Raw genomic sequence first — 22,853 nt, 5'->3', positions numbered from 1 at the left:
CGCCAAAAAAAACAAAATAAGTGATGGCCGATTTCAAAACACTGCTTCAGGAAGATTCGGAGCGTAATGAATCAGCGTGTCGAATCATGATTCGGATCGCGTGTCAAACCGCCAAACTGCTGAAATCACGTGACTTTGGCGCTCCGAACTGCGGATTCGACACGCTGATTCATTACGCTCCGAAGCTTCCTGAAGCAGTGTTTTGAAATCGGCCATCACTAAATAATTCGTTATTTTGTTTTTTTTTGGCGCACCAAAAATATTCTCGTCGCTTTATAATATTAATATTGAACCACTGTAGTCACATGAACTGATTTAAATATGTTTTTAGTACATTAATGGATCTTGAGAGAGGAAATGTCATTGCTCCCTATGTAGGCCTCACGGAGCCATCGGATTTAAACAGAAATATCTCAATTTGCGTTCCGAAGATTAACGAAGGTCTTACCGGTCTGGAACGGCATGAGCGTGAGTAATAAATGACAGAATTTTCATTTTTGGGTGAACTAACCCTTTAAGTAAAACATTGTGCTTTTTTTGTTTTGATAGCAGCATGAGGGCAGAGGACAAAGGACCTTACACCTTATCATATGCTTATATTTGGAAGGCTATTTTAAACTATTCTTCCCACGAGACACATTGTGACACTACAGTAAGCTGAGTATTATGGGATACTTCTTACTCTCAAACCACTCAGGCTGGGCAATGGAAGTTTCCAAAGGTCAATTTCAGAAGGTTAAATGGTTAATTCACCCAAAAATGACATTTCTGTCATTAATACTCACCCACATGCGCAGTTTACGTTGTAGAAACAGAGCAGCACTACCAGGTTCTACGTCAGAACGCCGGCTCATTATTGGCCAGCTCCTGCGTCAGCATCACACTCATGTATCGTGCTGCTCACGTGTACAGCGTCGGCCAATACTGAGTCGGCATTCTGACGTAGAACCCAGAAGCGCTGCACTGTGTTTACAACATAAACAGCGTAGGAGAATGACAGGGAAGAGAAGAAATTGGTGAATAAAGTCGTTATTTTTGTTTTGTTTTTGCGCACAAAACGTATTCTCATCACTTCATAACATTAAGGTTGAACCACTGTAGTCACATGGACTATTGGCCTTGAAAGGTGCAATAACATTGCTGCCTATATGTAGTTCAGATACCTCTTGTATTTCATCAAAAATATCTTAATTTGTGTTCCGAAGATGAACGAAGATCTTATGGGTTTGGAACGACATGAGGGTGAGTAATTAATGACAGAAATGTCATTTTTGGGTGAACTAATCCTTTAATAATTATATTTATTTGTAATTCATTTTAATTGTAATGTGTTAAAATAAACTAATTTCACAACTTAGATGGAAACATAGAAGTTTTCTTGTCAAGACCAATGGGATATGTTTGGAGTCTGTGGGTTTTCCCCTTTCATGTCTAATGTGACCTTCGCACCTGGTAACTGATCTACTCTGCCAGTTGTCCGGTTCCCATTTTGGTTCTGTGACTCAGTGGCCAAATTGAGAGTCATTTAATTTTAGGCATTGCAACATTCCAGAAAGGAGTGATGTGAGAGGAACAAGAGAGAGCTTGAGATGGGAGGGGAATCATTACAGATAAAGATATACGGTCTGTTCATAAACTCATGGGTGGTGATATGTGTTCTTCACAGGGGTGATGGGACAGAAACCAGTCAAGGAGCTAGGAAAAGAAGACGTCCTAAGCAGTGTCGTTAGTGACTATGAGATCTTAAACCACAGTGAGGAGGAAGCACATTCCAACTGCCAAGAAGAAACAGACCAGAATTTTGTTCACTTGGACACCTCCATACTAGAGCCCTGTCCTGGTCAGGAACTAACAAGACCTAATGACAACAACACTGAGCCCTCTTTCAACCAGGGAGGAAAAAAGATCAGTAAGAGTCATGACACGGATGTTTCACAGAATGTCAGGACACCAAATCCTCAACTGAGCCTGGCAGGAGGTCCATGTGCCTCAGAATTCAAAACAGTCACAAGCGACGCAACAGCCACAGATATATCTACTGCTGTGGACCAGCAACAACCAGACAAAACAGAAGGAATGACTAACAAAACTCACCTCAAGGATACGCCAAACATGTTAGAAGGTTCTTGTCAAGGGGACTCAACAGATGATGCCGTGAGCGTTGAGAAGAATGAGAAACGAACGTTGGTGGACAGACACAATTCGATGTTAGAGAAAGAGGCAATGACAAAGATGAGTGGTGATGTTGAAATAAAGAGGAAATTCTCTTTGGAATCGGAGAATGCTAATTTACTTGAAAGACAGCCATTCCAGGAAATAAGAGTTTCAAAGAGTAAAGATAAAGATGAAGTTCAGACCCTAAGTAGTGCTAAAATTAGGAAAAGTTGTGACAAAGTTTGCAAAGAAAGTGCTGGAACTGTTCAACACAAAGAAATTCCTGATCCGGACAGATTGGAGATGGAGACTGTGACTACGTGTCCGTCAATCACTGGACTCCATTCACATTCAAGTCGCCCGTGGCTTCGGAGTGCAAATAAGCAGGATAATTTACAGAAGGACAAAAATATCAGTCCAGATATGTCAACATGTATTTTAAAAGAACCTTATGATGCCTCACAGACAAATTTTGCAGCAACACCCAAAGAAAACTTCAGAAAAGACCAAAGAAACCCAACTTTCCATACACCATTTTTGGGAAAAGAAGAGACTAAAGATCCTGCATGGGGTAAAACTGAAGGTAAGAACAAAATCTTGCATACTCCCTTCGATGAACTTTGTTTATTAAAATCTAGAGTGACAACATTCGACTCTGACTCTGAGAGTGTTACTGAACCCACAAATACAGACACAGCTCTAGTTCTGTTAAGGATTGAGGAGGACTCTGAACAAAAGGCATTAAGCACATTCCATCCAGATTTAAGCCAAAGAAAAACTTTGTTTCACACTGAGAAGAAAAATGATGACAAGGGGGCATTCACTGTCATGGAAAAGCACTCAGCAGTCATGTCATCTGAGAGTTTAACTGAATCCAGTGCTAAAAAAGTCCCTGTTAGCAATGCACCTCACCCAGCCAAAAAGGGAGTGTGGGGAGCAGATTCACCATGTGTGAAAAGAGACAGTAAATCTGTTTATCAAAAAGCCGTTCAGTCAAAATTCACAGACAGCAGGAAAGATTGTGATGGTCATCTTAATGGAAGACGCAATACTTCACCTTTAGTTAAATTATCAGGAGAAAAAGGTAAAATTCAAGAAGTGCATCTGGACAAAAGAGTATGTGATCCAAAGATCTACAGGCTGGATGGTGCAGAAACAGAGGTCAAAGAGATTCTTTCCAGCAGTAAACCTTTAGATCAAATTATCGTTAACCATTTTAACTCTTTTTCTCGCTCAGATTTTGATGGCGGTGTCACTGCGAGAGTCACACAGAAGGCTTCTTTGCAACGGGAAAAAGAGCCTCTCTATTTCACGGCTGTGATCACACCACCACTTCAGATTCATACATTTCCTGATCAGGAGGCGAGGAAGTCATCTGACATCTCTCATATGTACGTTCCTCACGCTGAAATACAGAGCATGATCCCTGACGTCTTACCCACAGATGCTCAGACAGAAAAAAAGGCCAAAATCAAAGGACCACCACCACCTGTTCCAAAGAAACCAAAGAATCCCTTTAAAAAAGCCATTGGCCGCAAGAAATCTGCTCCTCATTCCATAGACGAGCCGAGCGAATATTTGGACCTGCTGCTCAAAAACATTAAAATGGACAGAAGGCAGGCAGCACTGCAGTCCGCTGAGGATTTTAATACACATGCATCATCTCTTGATATGTTGCCTTATATCGAGTCCCCATCCTGCATGTGCATGTCCATAGAGCCTGAAGCTGCTGATATTCCAAGATATTATTTAGCCCCATACGATGAAATTGTTGCACCTGACTGCGATAACTTGATAGAAACTGTCGATGATAGAGAACTAAAAGAAATGGATATGTCTCAGCTGAGACCATTATTGAAAAAAAAAGCAAAAATAAAGGGCCCACCACCACCTGTGCCAAAGAAGCCTCAAAATCCATTTGCTAAAACAGACACAGAGAAGATCCAAGCAAGCAAAGACTCTAATGTGGAAAATGTGGAACATCCTTTGAAATATGGTAGACGTGACTCTGAAAGCTACATGATGGACATTGAGGATGAAGACTCTAAACCCACTGCAGTCCCAACCAGATATCCTCACGCCGCCTGTAGAATTCCAAGCAGTGATTCCTCCGCTTCAGATGAAAACGAAGTGTCCAGATATAGGCCTGTCTCCGAACTCATTAGAGACAGCAACAAAATCCAGGAGAAAGTGATACATCACAGCAGGACAAACATAATGGAAGCCAGGCCAGATGTGGCTGTGGGAAGCCAGACTCTAAAAGTATCGCAAATGAAGACAGCCTTTGATGTACAAACATCTCCCCATAAAATGGAAAGAAGATCCTCACCAAAGAAAGGTAAGACAGCTGATTGAATTCCTAGTTTTCATACAGTATAAAGCTGACAGGGTTATAGAGAATCTTGATCAAATTTCAGTTTTAAGTAAGACATATGCACAGTTATCTAAGCTGTCTGTCAGGTGAAAATGCATTATTATGGCATGTATTATGGACATTTTTGTGAGGATTTTCTTGACTAGTACTTAGTAGCATATGTAAACCCTGCTGTAGATATACATACAAATGATACCATTTATAACAATACCTGATATCATTACTGTAGCATCACAGTACTTGGTGTATAATCTAACATTAGACTATAACAGCAATCCATTAAATGCACTACACTTCTACAAGAGGATGAGACCATACCTATGATTATTTGCAACAACATGAACAGCCAATAAGAAATACACTGCCCGGTCAAAAAAAAAGTCGCTGTTTGGATTTTAATAGGCAAATACTTAAGAGTCTGGATGGATCATTATTACAGTGATTATTATTTTTCTAGCATGTTATATGTTTGGCAACGGTTCTTTTAACCCTAAAAGATGGCGTGTGTAGCTTTTCATTTCTTAAACAACCATGTATTAAGATGTATCATGGCCATATCCCAAGATGACAATGTCAAGATTCATCAGGCTCAAATTGTGAAAGAATTGTTGGGAGGGAGCATGAAGAATCATTTTCACACATGAATTGGCACTGGCCTTAACCTCAATGTAAGTCTTTGGGATGTGCTGGAGTAGACTTTACAGAGTGCTCACCTCTTGCTTTGTCAATACAAGATCTTGACCAAAAAATTATGCACCTCTTGATGGAAATAAATGTTGTGATGTTATTTCCATCAAGAGGTGCATCAATTTTTGGTCAAGATCTTGTATCTCCAGCACATCCCAAAGACTTTCAATGAAATTAAGGTCTGGACTCAGATGTGCCAATTCATGTGTGAAAATGATTCTTCCTGCTCTCTGAACCATTTTTTCACAATTTTAACCCTGGTGAATCTTGACATTGTCATCCTGGAATATGGCCATGATGTGTCTTCCTACATGGTTGTTTAAGAAATGAAAAGCTACACACTCAATCTTTAAGGGTTAAAAGAACCGTTGCCAAACATATAACATGCTAGAAACATAATAATCACTGTAATAATGATCCATTCATAGATTCTTATGTATTTGCCGATTAAAATCCAAACAGTGACTTTTTTTTTGGACCGGGCAGTGTATATACACGGTTGCACCGTAACGTTGTTTGGAATTTTCTTTTCTTTCTGTTGATCCGGCATTGAGGTTGTAGATGGTTAATGGAAAAAAATTATATTTCAACCACTTGCTTTAGTACAATATACAAGCCAATTATTTATTGGTGTAAAAATGTTTCCTTTATTATACAATGTAATATAATATGTCCCTCAGATCATCATATTTGGGGGTCCTTAATATCACAAAGTTTAAAAAGCTCTACACCACACTGAAACAGAAAAATAAGATTCCAAATTAGATTTTATGGCACAGTGCACTTTGTAACATAATCCAATGTGAGAATGACTTCATCCTTTTTCACTCTTAACATAATTACTCCTGTAACATTATCAGCTCCCAAGCACAGTGTGTTTAAATACACAAGATGGAAAAGCAAGGTAATGTTTGCAATGGAGAGATGCTCAAAGGTTTTTTTATGTATAAGATGTCCTTACCATTTAAACCACAGTGACCTGTCGGCCAGTACGGTACAATTTGTACGCCTACTTCTTATTCACACACATAGAACTGATGTCCATGTAGGAGGACATGAGGAGGAGGGGAGGGGAGAGGAGAACAAGGGCGTTTTCTCCCGTTCATTCAGAATAAAGGAGAGGAGGGAAGCTATTGTGGCTAGCCGCAATTCACTGAGACAGTCACCAGCACAAACTGAATCTGTGAGAAAATAAATTAATGCTTTGAATTTGACGCTCTGAGAGACCTAGTACTGATAAAGGTAAGCGTTTTGCGTTTGCTCATATTAATGCAAGGCAGGTCAGTGTTGCACTAGCCTCTACTGGAATGCTAGCTCGATTTTAGCAAGCATCACTGATTTAAAACAAGCTCTAGAAACAGCTAGTACCTAACCGAAAAAACTTGCGCTAGTGAATGCTGCATTTAGCGTCATTTTCTGACACGTGAGGCCATATCTAGCCTTTGATAATCTTGCATTTGGCGAGATAAGACTAAGTAGTGAGATATTAATTGAAAGTTGACCATAATGACCTGTGCCGGGTACGTTAGATAGCACGCCTCCACTCCAAAGGGGCACGTCGCATTTCACCAGCGCATGCAACGAAAAACACGCTCGGCTCAAAACAAGCTGCATTACTGATGCTTTTTCAGCTCTTTTCATTCATTTGTTCGGTTAGCGATTAGCTCTCATTTTCTCACACCAGCAGAAGCCTGCCCATTTATCGATTATGTCATGTTTTTTCATTCTCACTCTTGCACTATTGGCGAATATCTTATATTTCTCCTCATCTTTATCTCATATATATGTGTGTTTTATCTCTCACTCTTTATCTTAATTGTTATTTTAGTAGAAATTTAAATGCTGGTGTGAGGGGTTTTTTCGCCGGTATGCTCATCAGCATCATCAATAACGCAGCTCGGCCATTAGAAAGCAAACACACACTCACACCGCCATACATCTGACCTATTTCCAAAAACACATCCATGGCTTTATTGTGATGACCACATTTTATTCTCCCAAACACAGCTTTTTGAAATCGACTTTATTTATTATCATTGTTATTAATGGTAGTTGCTATTATTTAGGGGGACACCGTCACCAATCAGGGCCCTACGAGCTCATCTCAGCAAGTGCTTCAGGCGACTCGTATAACCAGTGATTGTTAATGTATAATTATGAATATCAATTAATTTATCTGTTATACCCTTTATAGCACTATAAGCACTCTGGTCGTGTCTCAAAATCTGCTAACTAGACTGCATTCCTGGGAATCATAGGTGTGTGCATCCTTTTTGAGCATCATTGGTGTGTGTAGCATCGTAAGAAATATCTATTTTGGCAGCTCATTAGGATTTTATTAGGCTTTATTAGGTTATATTGAATTGTATCTTACTTTTATTGTGGATGATAAATAAAAAATACAAATTGTATATCTGTTTAAGAAATAGTTTATTTTTATAGTCTACATATGATGCATGAACTTTCAGACACTATAAAACAATTTTGTCAAGTGGGCTTCATTTGATAACAAGTAAATTAATAACTGATGAAGTCAAAAAAATATTTTAATATGATAGAATCAACCTGACTACATAAGGTTACACCCACGAAAGTAGTTTTTAAGGGTTAGTTTGAGGAAAAAAATAGATTCTTATGCTAACAACTCACCGTATACACCGTATTCACTTTTTACAGTATGTACTAATAAAAAAGTTTATTAAATATAGGATTTTTTAAGTAACTTTAATATATATGTGTGTATAATTTAAACAAGCTGTCATCAGAGCATGGCTTGGCTTTCTCATAACAAGAAGTTTTTACACAGTGGCTCAATGAAATTCACACACACAAAACTGCATTTTCTGCTTGTCTTTTATGGAGAAGTGCATATACAGAGTGAAATGGAAAACCATTTCCCAGTGCTCTCTAGCTGACTGCTCATCTTACTCTAACATGATACACTGTCAATATTAAGTCTGCAAGCAAAAGAAAAACATTGAATATCCTTTCATTCGTGTGCCATTATGACTGTTATACTGCAAAATATAAACTGTCAGGTAGTAGTAATGATAATAAACATTGAATTTCTAAACAAAGTATTATTTTAAATATAAAAAATAATTACAAGTAAGAACAAAACATTTCTCTTCTCTTGTCTTCTCAGAAATGATCAGACGAGTGGTACGACAGAGTAAATTCCGTCATGTGTTTGGTCAGGCGGTGAAGAATGACCAGTGCTATGATGACATTAGGGTTTCGCGGGTTACCTGGGACAGTGCCTTTTGTGCAGTAAACCCCAAATTTGTTGCTATTATTGTGGAGGCTAGTGGGGGTGGAGCTTTCCTTGTTCTGCCTCTGCAAAAGGTAAGCCATAACCGCATATGAATTAAATGTCCACTCAGCATTTTTGAAATGTGCAATTTGAATAGGCTTTGTTGGTCAGAATTATGCAAGATGAGACATAAATTCATACTCTCTGTCCCTGCTTCCTGTCTTGCAGACGGGTCGTATTGACAAGGCCTACCCCACTGTTTGTGGTCACACAGGCCCCGTGCTGGACATTGACTGGTGCCCGCACAATGATCATGTCATTGCCAGCGGCTCTGAAGATTGTACAGTAATGGTATGCTCAGCTCCTTCACTACATCCCCCTCATAAAAAGGATGCTCAGAAACCAAAAAGTGTCAAAAAGAGTAATTATCATTATTCAAATATTCCCATTTTGTCTCAAAGGTGTGGCAAATCCCTGAGAACGGCCTCACCTCAGCTCTTTCTGAGCCAGTCGTGGTGTTGGAGGGTCACTCCAAGAGGGTGGGAATTGTGACGTGGCATCCAACAGCTCGCAATGTTCTGCTAAGTGCAGGTAAGAGATGTTAAAAGCAAGTGCGCTACATAAAAACCCTTGCGTTTATTATCTTGAGCATCAAAAACCTGTGGGTGAATGATCAAAAAAACAATTTTGTCTTCTCTCCTCTGTCAGGATGTGATAATCTCATCATTATTTGGAACGTGGGCACAGGAGAAGCTCTGATCAACCTAGAGGACATGCATCCTGACGTGATCTTCAGCGTCTGCTGGAGTCGCAACGGCAGCCTCATTTGTACCGCATGCAAGGATAAGAAAGTGCGCGTTATCGATCCACGCAAGGGAAAGATCACTGCGGTAAGTGAAAACATCTCAAAATTAAGCTGAGGACTCTTTATTTTCACAGTTCTGAGTGTCTTACTGGCATTGATGATCACAGGAGAAGGATAAGGCCCATGAGGGGGCCCGGCCCATGAGGGCCATCTTTCTGGCTGATGGAAACATCTTCACTACCGGCTTCAGTCGTATGAGTGAGCGGCAGCTGGCCTTATGGAATCCAGTAAGCCAAACAAATGGATTTTCTCTAAATTTTTTGAAAAATTAAGAATTTTTATGCACTATTATGAAATATTTTGCTGTGCTCTTTTAGAAAAACATGGAAGAACCGATATCAGTGCACGAAATGGACACCAGCAATGGAGTGTTGCTTCCCTTCTATGACCCCGACACTAATGTGGTCTACCTGTGTGGAAAGGTGAGCAAGTTTTCATGTGGCCCAGGAAGTGTGAGTTCTGCCATATTTTATTAACTCTACAACATATTGATTGAAATGAATTATACACATCTTGGCACGTGTGTGTGTGTGTGTTTGTTTGTTTTTTTGTTTTTTTCCTAAACCTTTTTGATTCCAAGGCTCCACTTTGTCCAAGATAATAGTCAAAATCCCTCCTATTTAAGCTGATATGTACCAATGGCAATTTGGTTGTAAGAAAAAAAAAAGGAAAAAAAAAAAAAAAAAGGAAAACCATAATGTCAGTTTAATGTTGGACATCTTTATGTTTTGTGTTTTTTAACATTTTAATTAAGATTATATTAAAGGCACAATATGTAAGATTTTGCAGCAAAATATCCAAAAACCACTTGGCCAGTGTTATATATTTTGTTCAGTTGAGTACTTACAAATACAATATCCCAAATGTTTCCAACTATTTGTAAATTGTGAGAAAATCGCGATTTTTAACCAAGGATACGTGACGTGTCCGGGAATCGCCTGTCAATGGCGTCATATCCGCGTTACCCTAGGTTTCTGGTTTTATTTTGTAGAAACGAGAGATGCCAAACACCAAATTACGTTTTATTAGACAAGGGAACAACTGTTTGGTTACATTTATAGACAGAAAACAAATGATTGTTATATAGCTCAACACGTTTAGTCTTATTGTTTAACTCTAGTTAAACAATAAGATTTAGTCTTATTGTTTAACTTCTAGTCTAACATCATTTTCAACACAGTCAAATGTATCTAATATGATACACAGTGCTGTGTTACCTCATACGCTTGACCGGAAGAAGCTCCACTGTGCGCGAGGCATGTGTCGCATTCGTCTCAATCGCAATCGCTCCAGCGGCCTCGTTCAGCTCCAACATCACTCGCCCTGCTTTGCTTCATACATGAACATGATTTCTGCCCGAGTCCCGTCCTGATTCTTTTCCACTGACTGTGAGGTGAAGACAACATCTCTCATGATTCCGCGCTCAAACTCGGGGTAATCAAGCTACGCCTTTGTTTTGAATAGGCAACCTCTAGCGGTGAAAATCTACATACTGCAGCTTTAATAGAACTAAATTTAAATCATTTGGGCCCCCCCCAGAAGTTTGTCGAGGCCCCCTGTTTTGGACCACTGCCTTAACATCAATACTGGGATATATATTTTAAGATAAATTGTGAAAAGGACATTGTGGAGAAATTTTGCAAAGCTGTAACCATGTTTTCTGGTCCAGGGTGACAGCAGTATCCGTTACTTCGAGATCACAGACGAGGCACCGTATGTGCACTACCTCAACACGTTTTCCAGCAAGGAGCCCCAGAGAGGCATGGGATACATGCCTAAAAGAGGCCTAGATGTCAACAAGTGTGAGATAGCCAGGTATGTGCTATTTGCACAGGTATTTCTTTTAAATGTTATTTTTTGAAAAGGAAAAGGCAGGCTAAATTGTTTGAGGTGCTGATGGCCACATCAGAATTGGAATGTTTTAGAGAAACTAAACTGACTTCAAGCCTTCAGCATTGTTGTGATTATGGTTCTCAGTGGTGTGACTTGATTGATGCTTTTAGCTTTACTCCTGCTGCTAGTTTGATTTTTCTTCTCCAGTAGGGGGAGGCATTAGCCTGCCATTGAATATAAAATCTAATGGGATGGCAGTGTGGCACTGATCATGCTGTGGCTCTAAAAGGTCATTGAAATGTTATTTGGCAACTAATGATCACTGTATGGATCATTAGTTTTAGTATCTATTCTTTCTTAAGGGCGTACATTTTGTGTTTTTTATTATCATCATTATTATTATTATTATTATTATTATTATTATTATTTTACCTACTTTTTAAAAAAAAAATTTAATATCTAATGTATTAATGTGACAATGGCAAGCTGAATTTTCAGCTGTCATTACTCCAGTGTTCAGTGTCACATGATCCTATGATCCTATGATCCAATCATTCTAATATGCTGATCTGCTGCTCAAGAAACATTTCTCATTATCAATGTTTAAAACAGTTGTGCTGCTCAATATTTTTTGTGGAAACATTTAACACTGCTGTGCTTTTAACACCAATAAAAACAGCTGTGCTGTTAACACCAATAATAACACCAATAACATCTGTTGTTTCTCACAGGTTTTATAAACTTCATGAGAGAAAGTGTGAGCCAATTATCATGACCGTCCCTAGAAAGGTACTTTTCACTGTATTATGTTTGATATTTATGTAATCATTCTATATCCTCAATATATAGTCCTAAAAAAATCAATTATTCAAAATTTGTAAAGTGTTTTTTTTTTTTTTTTTTTTTTTTAAATGATGTTCAGTTTTACTGGCAAAGCCCAATCAAAATTGTGATTTAATGGTCATTAATTGATGAAGAAAAGGGGAGGCACTTGATTTCAGTTAACATTAAAGCAGCTAATGTTTTCAGAGAAAACAAACAGCATGAGTACGTCATTCCAAAATACTCATTACGGTATTTCCTGTCTCTTCTGTTCTTGGCAGTCAGACCTCTTCCAGGACGACCTCTATCCGGACACAGCAGGTCCAGACCCGGCGCTAGAGGCTGAGGAGTGGTTTGAAGGCAAGAATGGTGAACCAATCCTGATCTCGCTAAAACATGGTTATGTCCCGGGCAAGAACCGCGACCTCAAAGTAGTCAAGAAAAATTTGCTGGATAACAAGGCAACCAAGAAGGTGGAGGAGCCAGCAACTCCTCAGAAACCTGCCTCTCCTCAGCTAACCAGAGTAAGGATGATGCTTCATTGACTTCATTGACTAATAACTGGTGTTTAATTGGTGCTAAAACACTCTTTCTTTATTTTGCTTATTCACAGAAGAATGAAGTGAAGTTAGAGGAGCTGTTGCGAGAAGTCAAGTCCCTTAGAGATCTGGTCACGCTGCAGGACAGGAGAATCGCCAAACTGGAAGAGCAGGTGGCTAAAGTGGCAATCTAAGACACTGGTGGTGGTCTGAGCCATAGCGTCTGTATGGAGAGAAAGAGAGAGATTCAGGTGGGCAGGGGGGGTCAGTCACTGCCAAAATTTTTCAATTTGACTCGATCATTCCGCTTGGTGTTTCTCACAAGGACAACTTCAAGCAACATTCCAAGATGGACTTTTACTTTTTGTCAAGTCTCCCCCAAGCATTCGCATAGCAGAAGCAAAATTGTGGCAAAGAGTGGTCACTGGTTTTAACTGATGTTTTACATTTTGTTAAAAATGTTCTTACTTTTTTTAGTTATTGTAACATTGTTTCCATGAGTATTCTGATATTTACCAGTATGTTACAGAGTGTTGTTGTATATACACATCAGTATTTCTCTTTCCTTTTTTTGTTGTGCTGCCAAATTTGAGGTGATGCAGTAACCTCTCCTTTTATTTCTACTTTTATATGTTTTTCCCAGTTGTAGATAGTGGATTATTGAAAAACATGAATTTTAAATGTCATACTATTCAAAGTGGGACATAAGCAGAAAAAGCAGTACTGTGTGATTGTAAAGGCCATTGGTACTTCAGAAAGTAATCATAGGTGATGATAAGGGTATATGATTTAAGGCTGGCCCACACTAAATGATTTTTAAAATCTAATCAGATTTTCAAAATGTGAGAGACCACAAACATGATAAAAAAAAAAAATCATAGATTTAACAGTTTTATTCCTATAGTGTGTGGAGTGCTGTGATGTGACCAAGAAAGCACATAATACACTAACAGATTTCATTCACAAACAACCACAGTCCCAACTGTGAACATGGGAAATCTCGAAAAACGTGACTTTAGAGTAAACAAACATGGCAGACGACAGGCAAGAAGAAATGGCTATAATAGTTTAGACTGCTTTTTTATAGAAACATTATGGAAAAAGGCTTGGATGAAGTCGTGTTATGCTTCCGGCAGCTCGCTTTCTGATTTTTGTATTGTTTCGTTCCACCTGACATGAATATTTTCTGATCATAAATATTGGATACATGTTGGATATTTACGATTTGAGATCGATGTGGCCCCGACGTTCTTCCGAGCAGATTCAATCACTCTTAACACAGATCACACCACAGGAAAATCTGATAAGATAATCTGTAGAACCATCAAGATAATCAAAACTTTAGCTAGGATTGTCAAAAGAGAATTGAATTAGGGCCAAAATCGGCCCGATTATCTTGTAGTGTGCGGGTGCCTTTAGTGAAATCTAAGAAATGTTCATAACCATTAAAATTCCACATTCAGGATTTTAAATCGGTCCATATAATGTCCCTTGTGATGATCATGATCACTGAAGTATTAAGCACATAGTCGTCTCCTCCATTGCCTGGCTTTGAGATCATCATAATTGATTATAAAGCATCCAACAACAGGGTTTTTCAAAATACAACACGATCAGTTACAATATATCCAGAAGCAATAACACAATTTTGCAGAATGAATGTGAACATAAACCTAAACCTGTTTGCAAGTATTGTTCAAAATGCGTTAATCATGCATACGCATCATAAATCAAAAACCTACCGCTGTAACTTAATGGTAATTATGAAATTACTGTTGCACCTCAGGAAATAAACCGCTTTGAAGTCAGAAACATTGGATGCTTAACACTTGCCTTTTGCATGACGTTTTTGCCCACAGAAATAGTATCAACTTATTTTGAATAGGAAATGGCTATTTTTTGCTGTCATTACCCACTTTCCCCCCACTTTTGAATTCTTCTCGTTACCGAATATTGGGCTGACACATGCTCTGATACATGAACTTGGCTTTAAGAGGCAGTGGCTACCTGCGAGCTCTTCTGATGTATATGTACTGTAAATGTATTGGTGCCTCTATGTGTGTTTCTGGTTTTAGACAGACCTCCTCAGTTGACCACTGCTGGAGGACAACATCCATGAATCTGAGCACTTATCTGTGTCCTAAACAGTCTTGTGCATGCATTCCAAACTTCACCTAAAATAAAAAAAGGTTGACTCTACAATAAATCCTTTCATTCATAATTCTTCATGAAGTTTGCTGTCATTTTCTTGGGGGTTTGTAGGACAATGATGTCAACCAGAATGCTGTTACGTTTACCAATATGAATTATCGTTTGACTATCTTGAATACTTGATTCTGATCAATCGTCCTATTCATCGAACAGATATTTCCCAATATTCCTAATAATATTGTAGTGAAAATTACTTCAAAGGACTTCATTGTTTTGTTTCAATGTTCTTGTTGTTGCTAGGTTAATAGTCTTGTATTTTCTGATGAATATTTTTATTAGTAGGAGATTTAAGATAATATACACAGGTAAAATTATTTAGATCAAGATTTCCTCCCCACATTTTTTTTTATTTTTTTTATTTTATTTTTTTTTATAAATCATTATTGCAAAATAAACCTCTTCGGAGTAATGCAAAACCCCTACATAGTAAAAGACATTATCTTTCACTTATTGTTACTGCATGTAAAGACATATTGTGCCTTATTTTAAGTCTGTTCACAGCAAGGTTTATTATTTTGCAGTAAAGAAAGAATGACACGAAAAAGACATACTACATCCTTCATCCTCAACTCTCTCAAGATTAGCTCAGGTGCTCTTAAAGCAGATGTTTTCACGATCTTCTATGTCTTGACAAGGCATTAAAAGTCTAAGATGCCTCAAAGGGCTGCCATATTGAAAACTAATTCTAAGAGGACTATAAGATAGGACATATGTTCCTGCAGACAAACACTGAAATGTTCCAATAAAAAACAAACAAACAAAAATTTCAGCTCATTATATTGATATTCTTTGGTTTGAGGTTTGCCAAAGCAGCCTTATATATTTCTGCTTTCAGCACCCTTTCAGTTGTTCCAGCAGTGGCTCAGTGGCTCATGTACCCTCTCCCCCCTGAATCATGTGAGCACAGGAAACAAAAACCTCTTCCTCAGGGACCTGATAGCTTCTGTTTGAAGACCAAACACAAACCCAAAGTATTTTACAACAGACCATCAATGTCTGTATTTCATCCTCAGGTTAGAAGAATGGGTTTTATGTTCAAGATACTGGATGACATTAAAAATCTGGAGAATATTCTTTAGAGTCTCTTCAGTTTGTTGAAACAAACTGTTACATCTGGTGGCTTGAAGTTCTCCAGTGCACAGGCAGGGGGAAAAAAACTCGGCTCTCCCCCAACCAGCCTTTAACGAGAACAGTGTGTCTGGAACTGGCCCAGTCAGTCTTTCTGGGACAGAGTAGAAGCAAAAGAAAAAGAAGGAGGAGGGGAGAACAGGAGTTTCTTCCCCCTCACCAATCCAACTGTTCTTCATCGTGCAGTCTGTAACAACAGACATTCAGCTTGAGACGAGGAAACAGCAGAAGCTTTCTTCTCCACGTTAGATCATCTCTAGTCGGCATGTTTTAGAACTTCAGCACTTGAAAGTAAGTATGAATTCAGATTTCAACGTTTCTTTTGTCTGTTTTCTATTTTAGTAATGTCGTTCCTGGCCATGTAATGATAGACAGATGACTTGCTTTACAGGAATGCACAGCTTTAAAAGGTCCATGTCCAGATGTGGCTAACTAAGTTTAAAACTGTTCTCTAACTGTTCAAAAGATTCTGTGACATAGAATAGTTTCTGGATGGACTCTCACTGTTGACTTTGGCAAGTTGACCCTTACTTTTTTTTAAAACAGAGATTTACATAAAAGGAAGTTCATGTGCTGAGGACAGAATTTTTTAATACATTTGGAACTGCTTTGAAGCTGGCATAAAAACACTGATAGAGACTAATATTAATGCTTTGTGTGTGTGTGTTGGAAAATGAGGCACTACATGAGCTTGATACTATTTCCATTGTGCAGCAAATGCCCAGTGATGATTGTAGTCGTCAGCTTGAGCACAGATGGCACAGAGCGGAGAGACCTCCGATGAAAGATCTTTGTTTAAAGAAACAAATCATAATTTATTATGTTGGTTCACCAGCTGTTTTGTGAAATTATATTTATTATACACCATATTTAAATGAACTATAGATTTTTTTGTTACCACTTTGCAATAAAATTCAATTGGTTAACATTAATTTAGAAACAAATTTTTTAGTTGCAGAATTCAACATTATCTTAATCAACATACATAATTATGAACAAACACAAATTAACAATTAACTATAGTAAAGTTTTTAAAATGAACATTTAACTAGAATAATAAATCTTGTTCAATTCTTGTTTATTGTTAATTCATGATGTGTGCATTAATCAATGGTAATAAATCGGACCTTATCGTAAAGTGTTACCAGCAGACATGGCACAGATGTTCAGCTGCAGTTGCTACGAACATACAGTAAAGCATCTGGCTCAGAATCCAATGATGTTTCCATGTGGTGCTTTGATTGCACCACAGGAAAGACAACTGCAGTGAATAAATGTTCTTTGGTAAGAACATACCAAAGGTTTTGATTTTAACTATTTGTCGTTAAAGTCAGCAAGTCCAAGTTGGTCATCACAGCTAATAAAAATATGTTTTAAGAACATTTTGCTAATGTTCCCATTAAGTTATGAAAACATGTTATTTCTGAATGTTCTCTGAATGTTCAACATATTCAGATGTTTTTTTTTTTTTTATGTATTGAAAATATTTTTTCTTGGTTATACAAATATTACTAAAATGTAAATAGAAAATTAAATATTATTTTGCAAAATTTCGGGAAATGGTGTTAAATATAACTGAACCAAACAATCTATTAGCATTACTTGAAGAACGTTCATTCATAACTCATGAACCTTGCCAACAAATGTCAGCTAAATTTTTGCACATTCTCGGTTAGCTGGAATGTTTTTTTTTTTTTTTTGTGGTTTAAAAATGTAAAATGGAGTAATTAAAATGCCTTTTTACCAACCTCAGGTATTCAGTCAGGATGGACCACTCAGCTCTCCGATGCCTCATCTGCCTGTCTGTCACTCTGCTAATCAGACACACTGCTAATGGCACCCCAGTCATTTCCAACGACTCTGTGGAGGGCAGTGGGCAGTGGGACTCTGAGAGCACAGACCTGATCCCCACACCTAGCATTTCCTCCTTCCTCAATGAATTGGTAAAGACCACCTCCATATATGGAGAAAAACATACCAAATCATTCTTGGATCAAGTGGTGGATTTCTTACAAGAGAACCACCTTCCCATAATCGTCATTTCCACTTTACTTCTTCTCATCCTCACTATCCTCTGCTCGGCTGCCATCTTGAGTCGCCGACATAAAGTCAGCACCTACTACCCTTGCGCTTTCCCTTCCAAGATGTACGTGGATGAGCGAGACAAGACTGGAGGAGTGCGCTTCTTCAACGAAGTCCCGGAGAACGCCAACACCAGCTCCAGTGAGGAGCCGGTGAATTCAGCCAAGCAGCTCCAAGAGGACATCATGCAGGCTACCAAGAACCTCCGAACTCCAGTCAAGACTCCATGGAAGGAGAAGAATGAAACGGCAGAAGATCGAAAACCTGAAGATGATGAGGAATGTCCTCAGAGCAACAAGAGTCAAGAGAAGAGCTGTGGCCCGCTAGAGGACAAGACCACAAATCAGTCTGCCATTGAGGATTCTGTGGAAAAGAGCAGCCCCAGCAGGTCCCAGGACAGCGTGCCTGCTTGTGACATGGAAAAGACTGACCCTTTGGACTCTGGGCCCCCTGAAGAGAGCAAACATCCATCTGGGCCAGAGAATTCGGAGATACAAGAAAACAAACAGGAAGTTGCTACTTCAGACTCACCATTTATCAGTGAAGAGAAAACAGCATTTTAGTGTGGACATTTTTAAAGTCTTAAAGGAAACACTTAGACATAAATACAGACCAAAGTGTATTTCTTGGACACATTGTGAAACTAAATGTAGTATGAAGTTTCATTGAAATGATCTGATTTTTCAGGAAAATATATGGCTTTAATGTTGTTTGTGACTGTTTTCTTTGATGTACCAAATACAAATGTACTCTGCTTTAAATTAGTATTTTAATTTACTTAAGTGTAAATTATATGAACGGATGCCTATTAGGCAAGACTTTAACATAAAAATGGCATTTTAAACATTAGTTGTCATGAATCTCTTTTTGTTTGAGGTGTTGATGACTAACCCAGATTAACCCTGAATCAGAAATGCTCTTTATTCTTGTTTGCTTTACTCTCTTTTATTAGCGATGACATTTATAAAAACTGGAAGGGTGAAGTAGATTGTAATGGCTTATAAGTGAAGAACGCTACTTTATGTCTATTTAATGTTATCTCTCTTCTAATGTCTCACAACTTTGCAATGCGCGGCAAACACACAAACACACACACACACGCATCCAAAAAATAAAACAAGCACATTTGCTACTCCAATTAAGGAGAGGAGCCTCAGTGTAGAAAAGCTTTGCTGTGAGCCAGGTTATTGTTTACATATTCTGGTTATAAATATTTCCTTTCAAGGTCTAGAGGTATTCAGCCACAGCTGCTGAATGCCACCAAGTCCCATGCCACCTTTCTAACAGTTTAGTCTAAGATCAGTTATAGTCTCAACAAGTACTTAAGGAACACAATAGTCTCAATAGACTATTTGCATCTTTATGGGACTTGACTAGAATTCATACTTCTTAATTATTTATATGTTCAAGATAAAAAGCCATCTAGATTTTTTACATCAAGTCAATAAATGCTGATCAATGCTATTACTTCACTCAACACAACCAGTAGTTTGTTTCAGATCTATTCTGGCGACCTGTTTAACACCTTACAGCTCATGAAACAAATATCCTATTGAGTTTACTCAAAGTGAAAGTACACTTACGCAAGTTTTAATGCATGAGACAAAAACAGTACTACTGAGAATTCGCTTATTTTAGAACTCGGCATTAGTGGCAAAACAGCGCCATCTACAGTGATTGTTTCACCATCGATCTTCTAGAATAAAACAGCGCCATCTATGGTGATTTTTTTCACCATAGGTCTTCTAAAAATCTTATAATTCTTTTTTTTGTTTGTTTTATTAGGCCAAATAGATCACGGTGGGAAAAGAAAAAAAAAAAAAAACATAATAGTAATGCTGACACCAAGTATAATGCAAAATCAATTCATCACTTTAAATTTTAATTGTAAATGTGCTTCACATTTATTGACCCTATGGGTATGCAGCATTAAATCCAACATGCCTGGTGTTTAAATATGCTTTATTTATTTAACATACGGACATTTGAAAGGACAATGAATAAAAGCCCAGCAGGATAAGTCACCATCAGAATCACATTTTCATTCCTTCAAACTAAAATAATAGAACAAGATTTGTGTGCGCATTCTGCTAGCAAGTAAAAGCACTTAAAACTCCTTTCATTACATCAACATATCTAAACAAGTATGGCTTGGACTGTAACAGTCGGTCAGTGCTTTTACATTGTGCGTTTAAAAGACTGGCTACAGTGCAAGAGTTGGAGAGCTTTGGTCTAAACTCATAGGAAGGATTTAGAGCAGTGATTCTCAACTGCTTGTTTCAAGACCTAGAGTTTACATTGGACATCAAATGGTAAACCAAACCCAAACACTGAGATTTATTAAAACTTCCATAAACTGTGTAGACCAAACAATATGCAAAATCAATGTCATTGCATAATGTAAGAAAAGAAATGCATTATTCTCTTCCATGTCAATATTTAACTATGGTACGAATTTAACACTGCATTTAGCATGGTTTTATTTTCCTGCTGCCCACGATCCAGTCAGAAGAGACCTGAAACCCCATTTGGTTGTGAAGCACCAGTTGAGAACCACTGATTTAGAGGATCAAGTACACCTCCTAGTTGCGGGACACGGCGATATTCTCACCCTGTCCACCTTCCTGTTTCAGACGGTAGTCTGCCAAAGCTGCTTTAATGGCATCCTCTGCCAGCACTGCAAAGCACAGAGAACCAGGTCAGTTACAGAACAGAACCATCTCGAACATACAATTAAGATTTGTATTTTACATATAAATGTTTAACGTTAATGTCAACCTGAGCAGCAAATACAATGCTAGAAAATATTGTACAAGCATAGATTAATTAGGAAATCTTACTTGAGCAGTGCAGTTTGACTGGTGGAAGGCTAAGCTCCTTAGCAATATCAGTGTTTTTAATGCTGAGGGCCTCATTAATCTGTACACACAAGCAAATAAAGATCATTTTTAGGTTCAATACCACTATTTATTAGTGCAAAAATGTTCAGTTACAATCAATCCAGCTTTGTTACAATACAGATTGGAAAAGAGGATAAACATTTAAGCCAAAGCCATAAGAACTGTTACTAGCAAATGTGATCATTTTTGCTTACAGATTTGCCTTTCACCCACTCAGTAGCCAAGGAACTGGAAGCAATAGCAGAGCCACAGCCAAAGGTTTTGAACTTGGCATCCACAATCTTCCCAGCCTCATCCACCTCAATCTAGGTGGGAAAAAAAAAAACAGCACACTTCAGTTCATCAAATATATGGCCACTGTGTGAAGGGTGGTGATAGCTTCATGTTGGGCTGCTAATAGAAAAGGGAGCTGGTTTAAACTCCAGAAGGATGCGTTAAGTGGAGAAATGGGTTTCCACCATCAGTATTTGGGACTGAACCACAGACTGTCATGCCAAACCCCAAAAATCAGTAATGAGAAAATTTAATAACGCTATTAAAAACTGGATAAACAGCAGAATCTTGTGATCAATAATTAATTTAGTGTTTACACAGATAATTGGTTGTTCATTGAATATGTGTGCTTTATATAAACTGTTTAATGCAGATTCATCCGGTTTAAATCCTCAATCCAATCTGAGGCTTCATATTAGAGAATTAAGATCCTGCAAGATTCACCTACTTAAATAATGATAAATGACAGTCAGTAACCCTACAGTCCTACCCAGTCACTTTGGGGAAAAAAAAAAAAAAAAAAAAAAAATCCTACTTGGGATAAACAGTAAAGCAGTCATTCATAAGTCCTATTGTTAGGCAAGACTGATTACCTGCAGTTTCATCACATCTCCACATGCAGGGGCACCAACCAACCCTGTGCCCACATTCTTGGCATTTTTATCCAAAGATCCGACATTTCTTGGGTTCTCATAGTGGTCCACAACCTTTAAAATAAAAATACATTTTAGGGGAGGGGCCAATTGAGTTGAGTCACTGTTATACAACACAAACAAACAACACTGCTCTCCAATGGCCCCCCAACTTCCTAGTTCGTTTTGTCCTCATTTTGCAATAAAATTACAAAGTTGTCATTTGTAAAATAAAAATAAAAAATGTCTTTGTGATGATTTCAAAAGATGGTGCGTTACATAGAAGTCCTGGGCTCATTTAAAGAAACAAGTAAATACTTTAATTATTCAGCTTATACTAAATGTGATATGAAACAAGATTTGACTTAACGGACTTAGAATTAAAACGAAACCATGCGAAACATGCTTGTCCTGTGTTGTTATAGTACAGTGCCAATTACTGTCATTACGTATCACGGGAAGTCAAACCACACAGGAAGCCACATGAAATACATGAGGACAAAGCTAAAAACTTTAGTAGTCGATTGACATGAATCATACTAGCTTACCTTTTCGTGATACCCACATGGCATCCTCAGTTGTGGAGCTGAAAACGTTTTGAGAAATAGAGGACACGCGCACTTTTTCACCAGCAGAACCGCCATGATATCTGTAATGACGCACTTGAATCTCAAATAGCGGATTTATACGCCGTTCAGTCTCGTACTTTTCAACAACCATCGCGAGATATGAGACAAGTGGAGCCCGAATTTTACGCACACACACATATATATATATACATACATACATACATATATACATATATATATATATATATATATATATATATATATACATATATATATATATATATACACATATATATATATATATATATATATATATATATGTATATATATATATGGATATATATATATATATATATACACACACACACACACACACACACACACACACTTTTATATACATTTATTATTATTATTGCATACCCTTTATTATTCTTATTAACTTATTTAGACATTAAATCTACAAAGATTACCCCATACAGTGAATAATGACAACGACCATATAAGAAATTTTAGCAATGGAAACTGATAAAC

The 22,853-nt window shown here is 37.9% G+C and overlaps 3 protein-coding genes across 6 annotated transcripts; 2 read left to right on the top strand and 1 right to left on the bottom strand.

Annotated features, from left to right (window-relative positions):
• Positions 1-1,660: 1,660 nt before the first annotated feature.
• Positions 1,661-14,753, top strand: coro1cb (coronin, actin binding protein, 1Cb). Of its 4 annotated transcripts, none has more exons than XM_051893249.1 (12): positions 1,661-2,737; positions 3,392-4,492; positions 8,361-8,560; positions 8,697-8,819; positions 8,930-9,059; positions 9,177-9,358; positions 9,441-9,560; positions 9,651-9,755; positions 11,003-11,148; positions 11,898-11,955; positions 12,270-12,512; positions 12,602-14,753. In XM_051893249.1, the coding sequence occupies exons 1-12, from the start codon at positions 1,672-1,674 to the stop codon at positions 12,719-12,721; spliced, it is 3,594 nt and encodes a 1,197-aa protein (XP_051749209.1). In that variant the 5' UTR covers positions 1,661-1,671; the 3' UTR covers positions 12,722-14,753. The 4 variants fall into 4 exon arrangements, with proteins under 4 accessions (XP_051749209.1, XP_051749208.1, XP_051749211.1 ...); XM_051893251.1 differs by lacking the exons at positions 1,661-2,737; positions 3,392-4,492 and adding exons at positions 6,278-6,457; positions 7,410-7,473; XM_051893248.1 differs by having other exon boundaries at positions 1,661-4,492.
• A 938-nt stretch (positions 14,754-15,691) lies between these two features.
• Positions 15,692-18,797, top strand: tmem119b (transmembrane protein 119b). Its single transcript, XM_051893313.1, has 2 exons — positions 15,692-16,157; positions 17,620-18,797. Exon 2 carries the CDS (start codon positions 17,633-17,635, stop codon positions 18,509-18,511), a length of 879 nt encoding a protein of 292 aa, XP_051749273.1. The 5' UTR covers positions 15,692-16,157; positions 17,620-17,632; the 3' UTR covers positions 18,512-18,797.
• A 1,096-nt stretch (positions 18,798-19,893) lies between these two features.
• On the bottom strand, positions 19,894-22,469 carry iscub (iron-sulfur cluster assembly enzyme b). Its single transcript, XM_051893325.1, has 5 exons — positions 22,302-22,469; positions 21,715-21,828; positions 21,043-21,153; positions 20,789-20,867; positions 19,894-20,625 (listed from the first exon to the last, which is right to left on the bottom strand). The coding sequence occupies exons 1-5, from the start codon at positions 22,395-22,397 to the stop codon at positions 20,531-20,533; spliced, it is 495 nt and encodes a 164-aa protein (XP_051749285.1). The 5' UTR covers positions 22,398-22,469; the 3' UTR covers positions 19,894-20,530.
• Between the last annotated feature and the right edge of the window lie 384 nt (positions 22,470-22,853).

The sequence above is a fragment of the Ctenopharyngodon idella genome, chromosome 5 (genome assembly GCF_019924925.1).
Source record: "Ctenopharyngodon idella isolate HZGC_01 chromosome 5, HZGC01, whole genome shotgun sequence".
NCBI classification, from domain to species: domain Eukaryota; kingdom Metazoa; phylum Chordata; class Actinopteri; order Cypriniformes; family Xenocyprididae; genus Ctenopharyngodon; species Ctenopharyngodon idella.
Note: the sequence above shows the minus strand (reverse complement) of the source record. Positions and strands in the feature narration are given on the sequence as shown.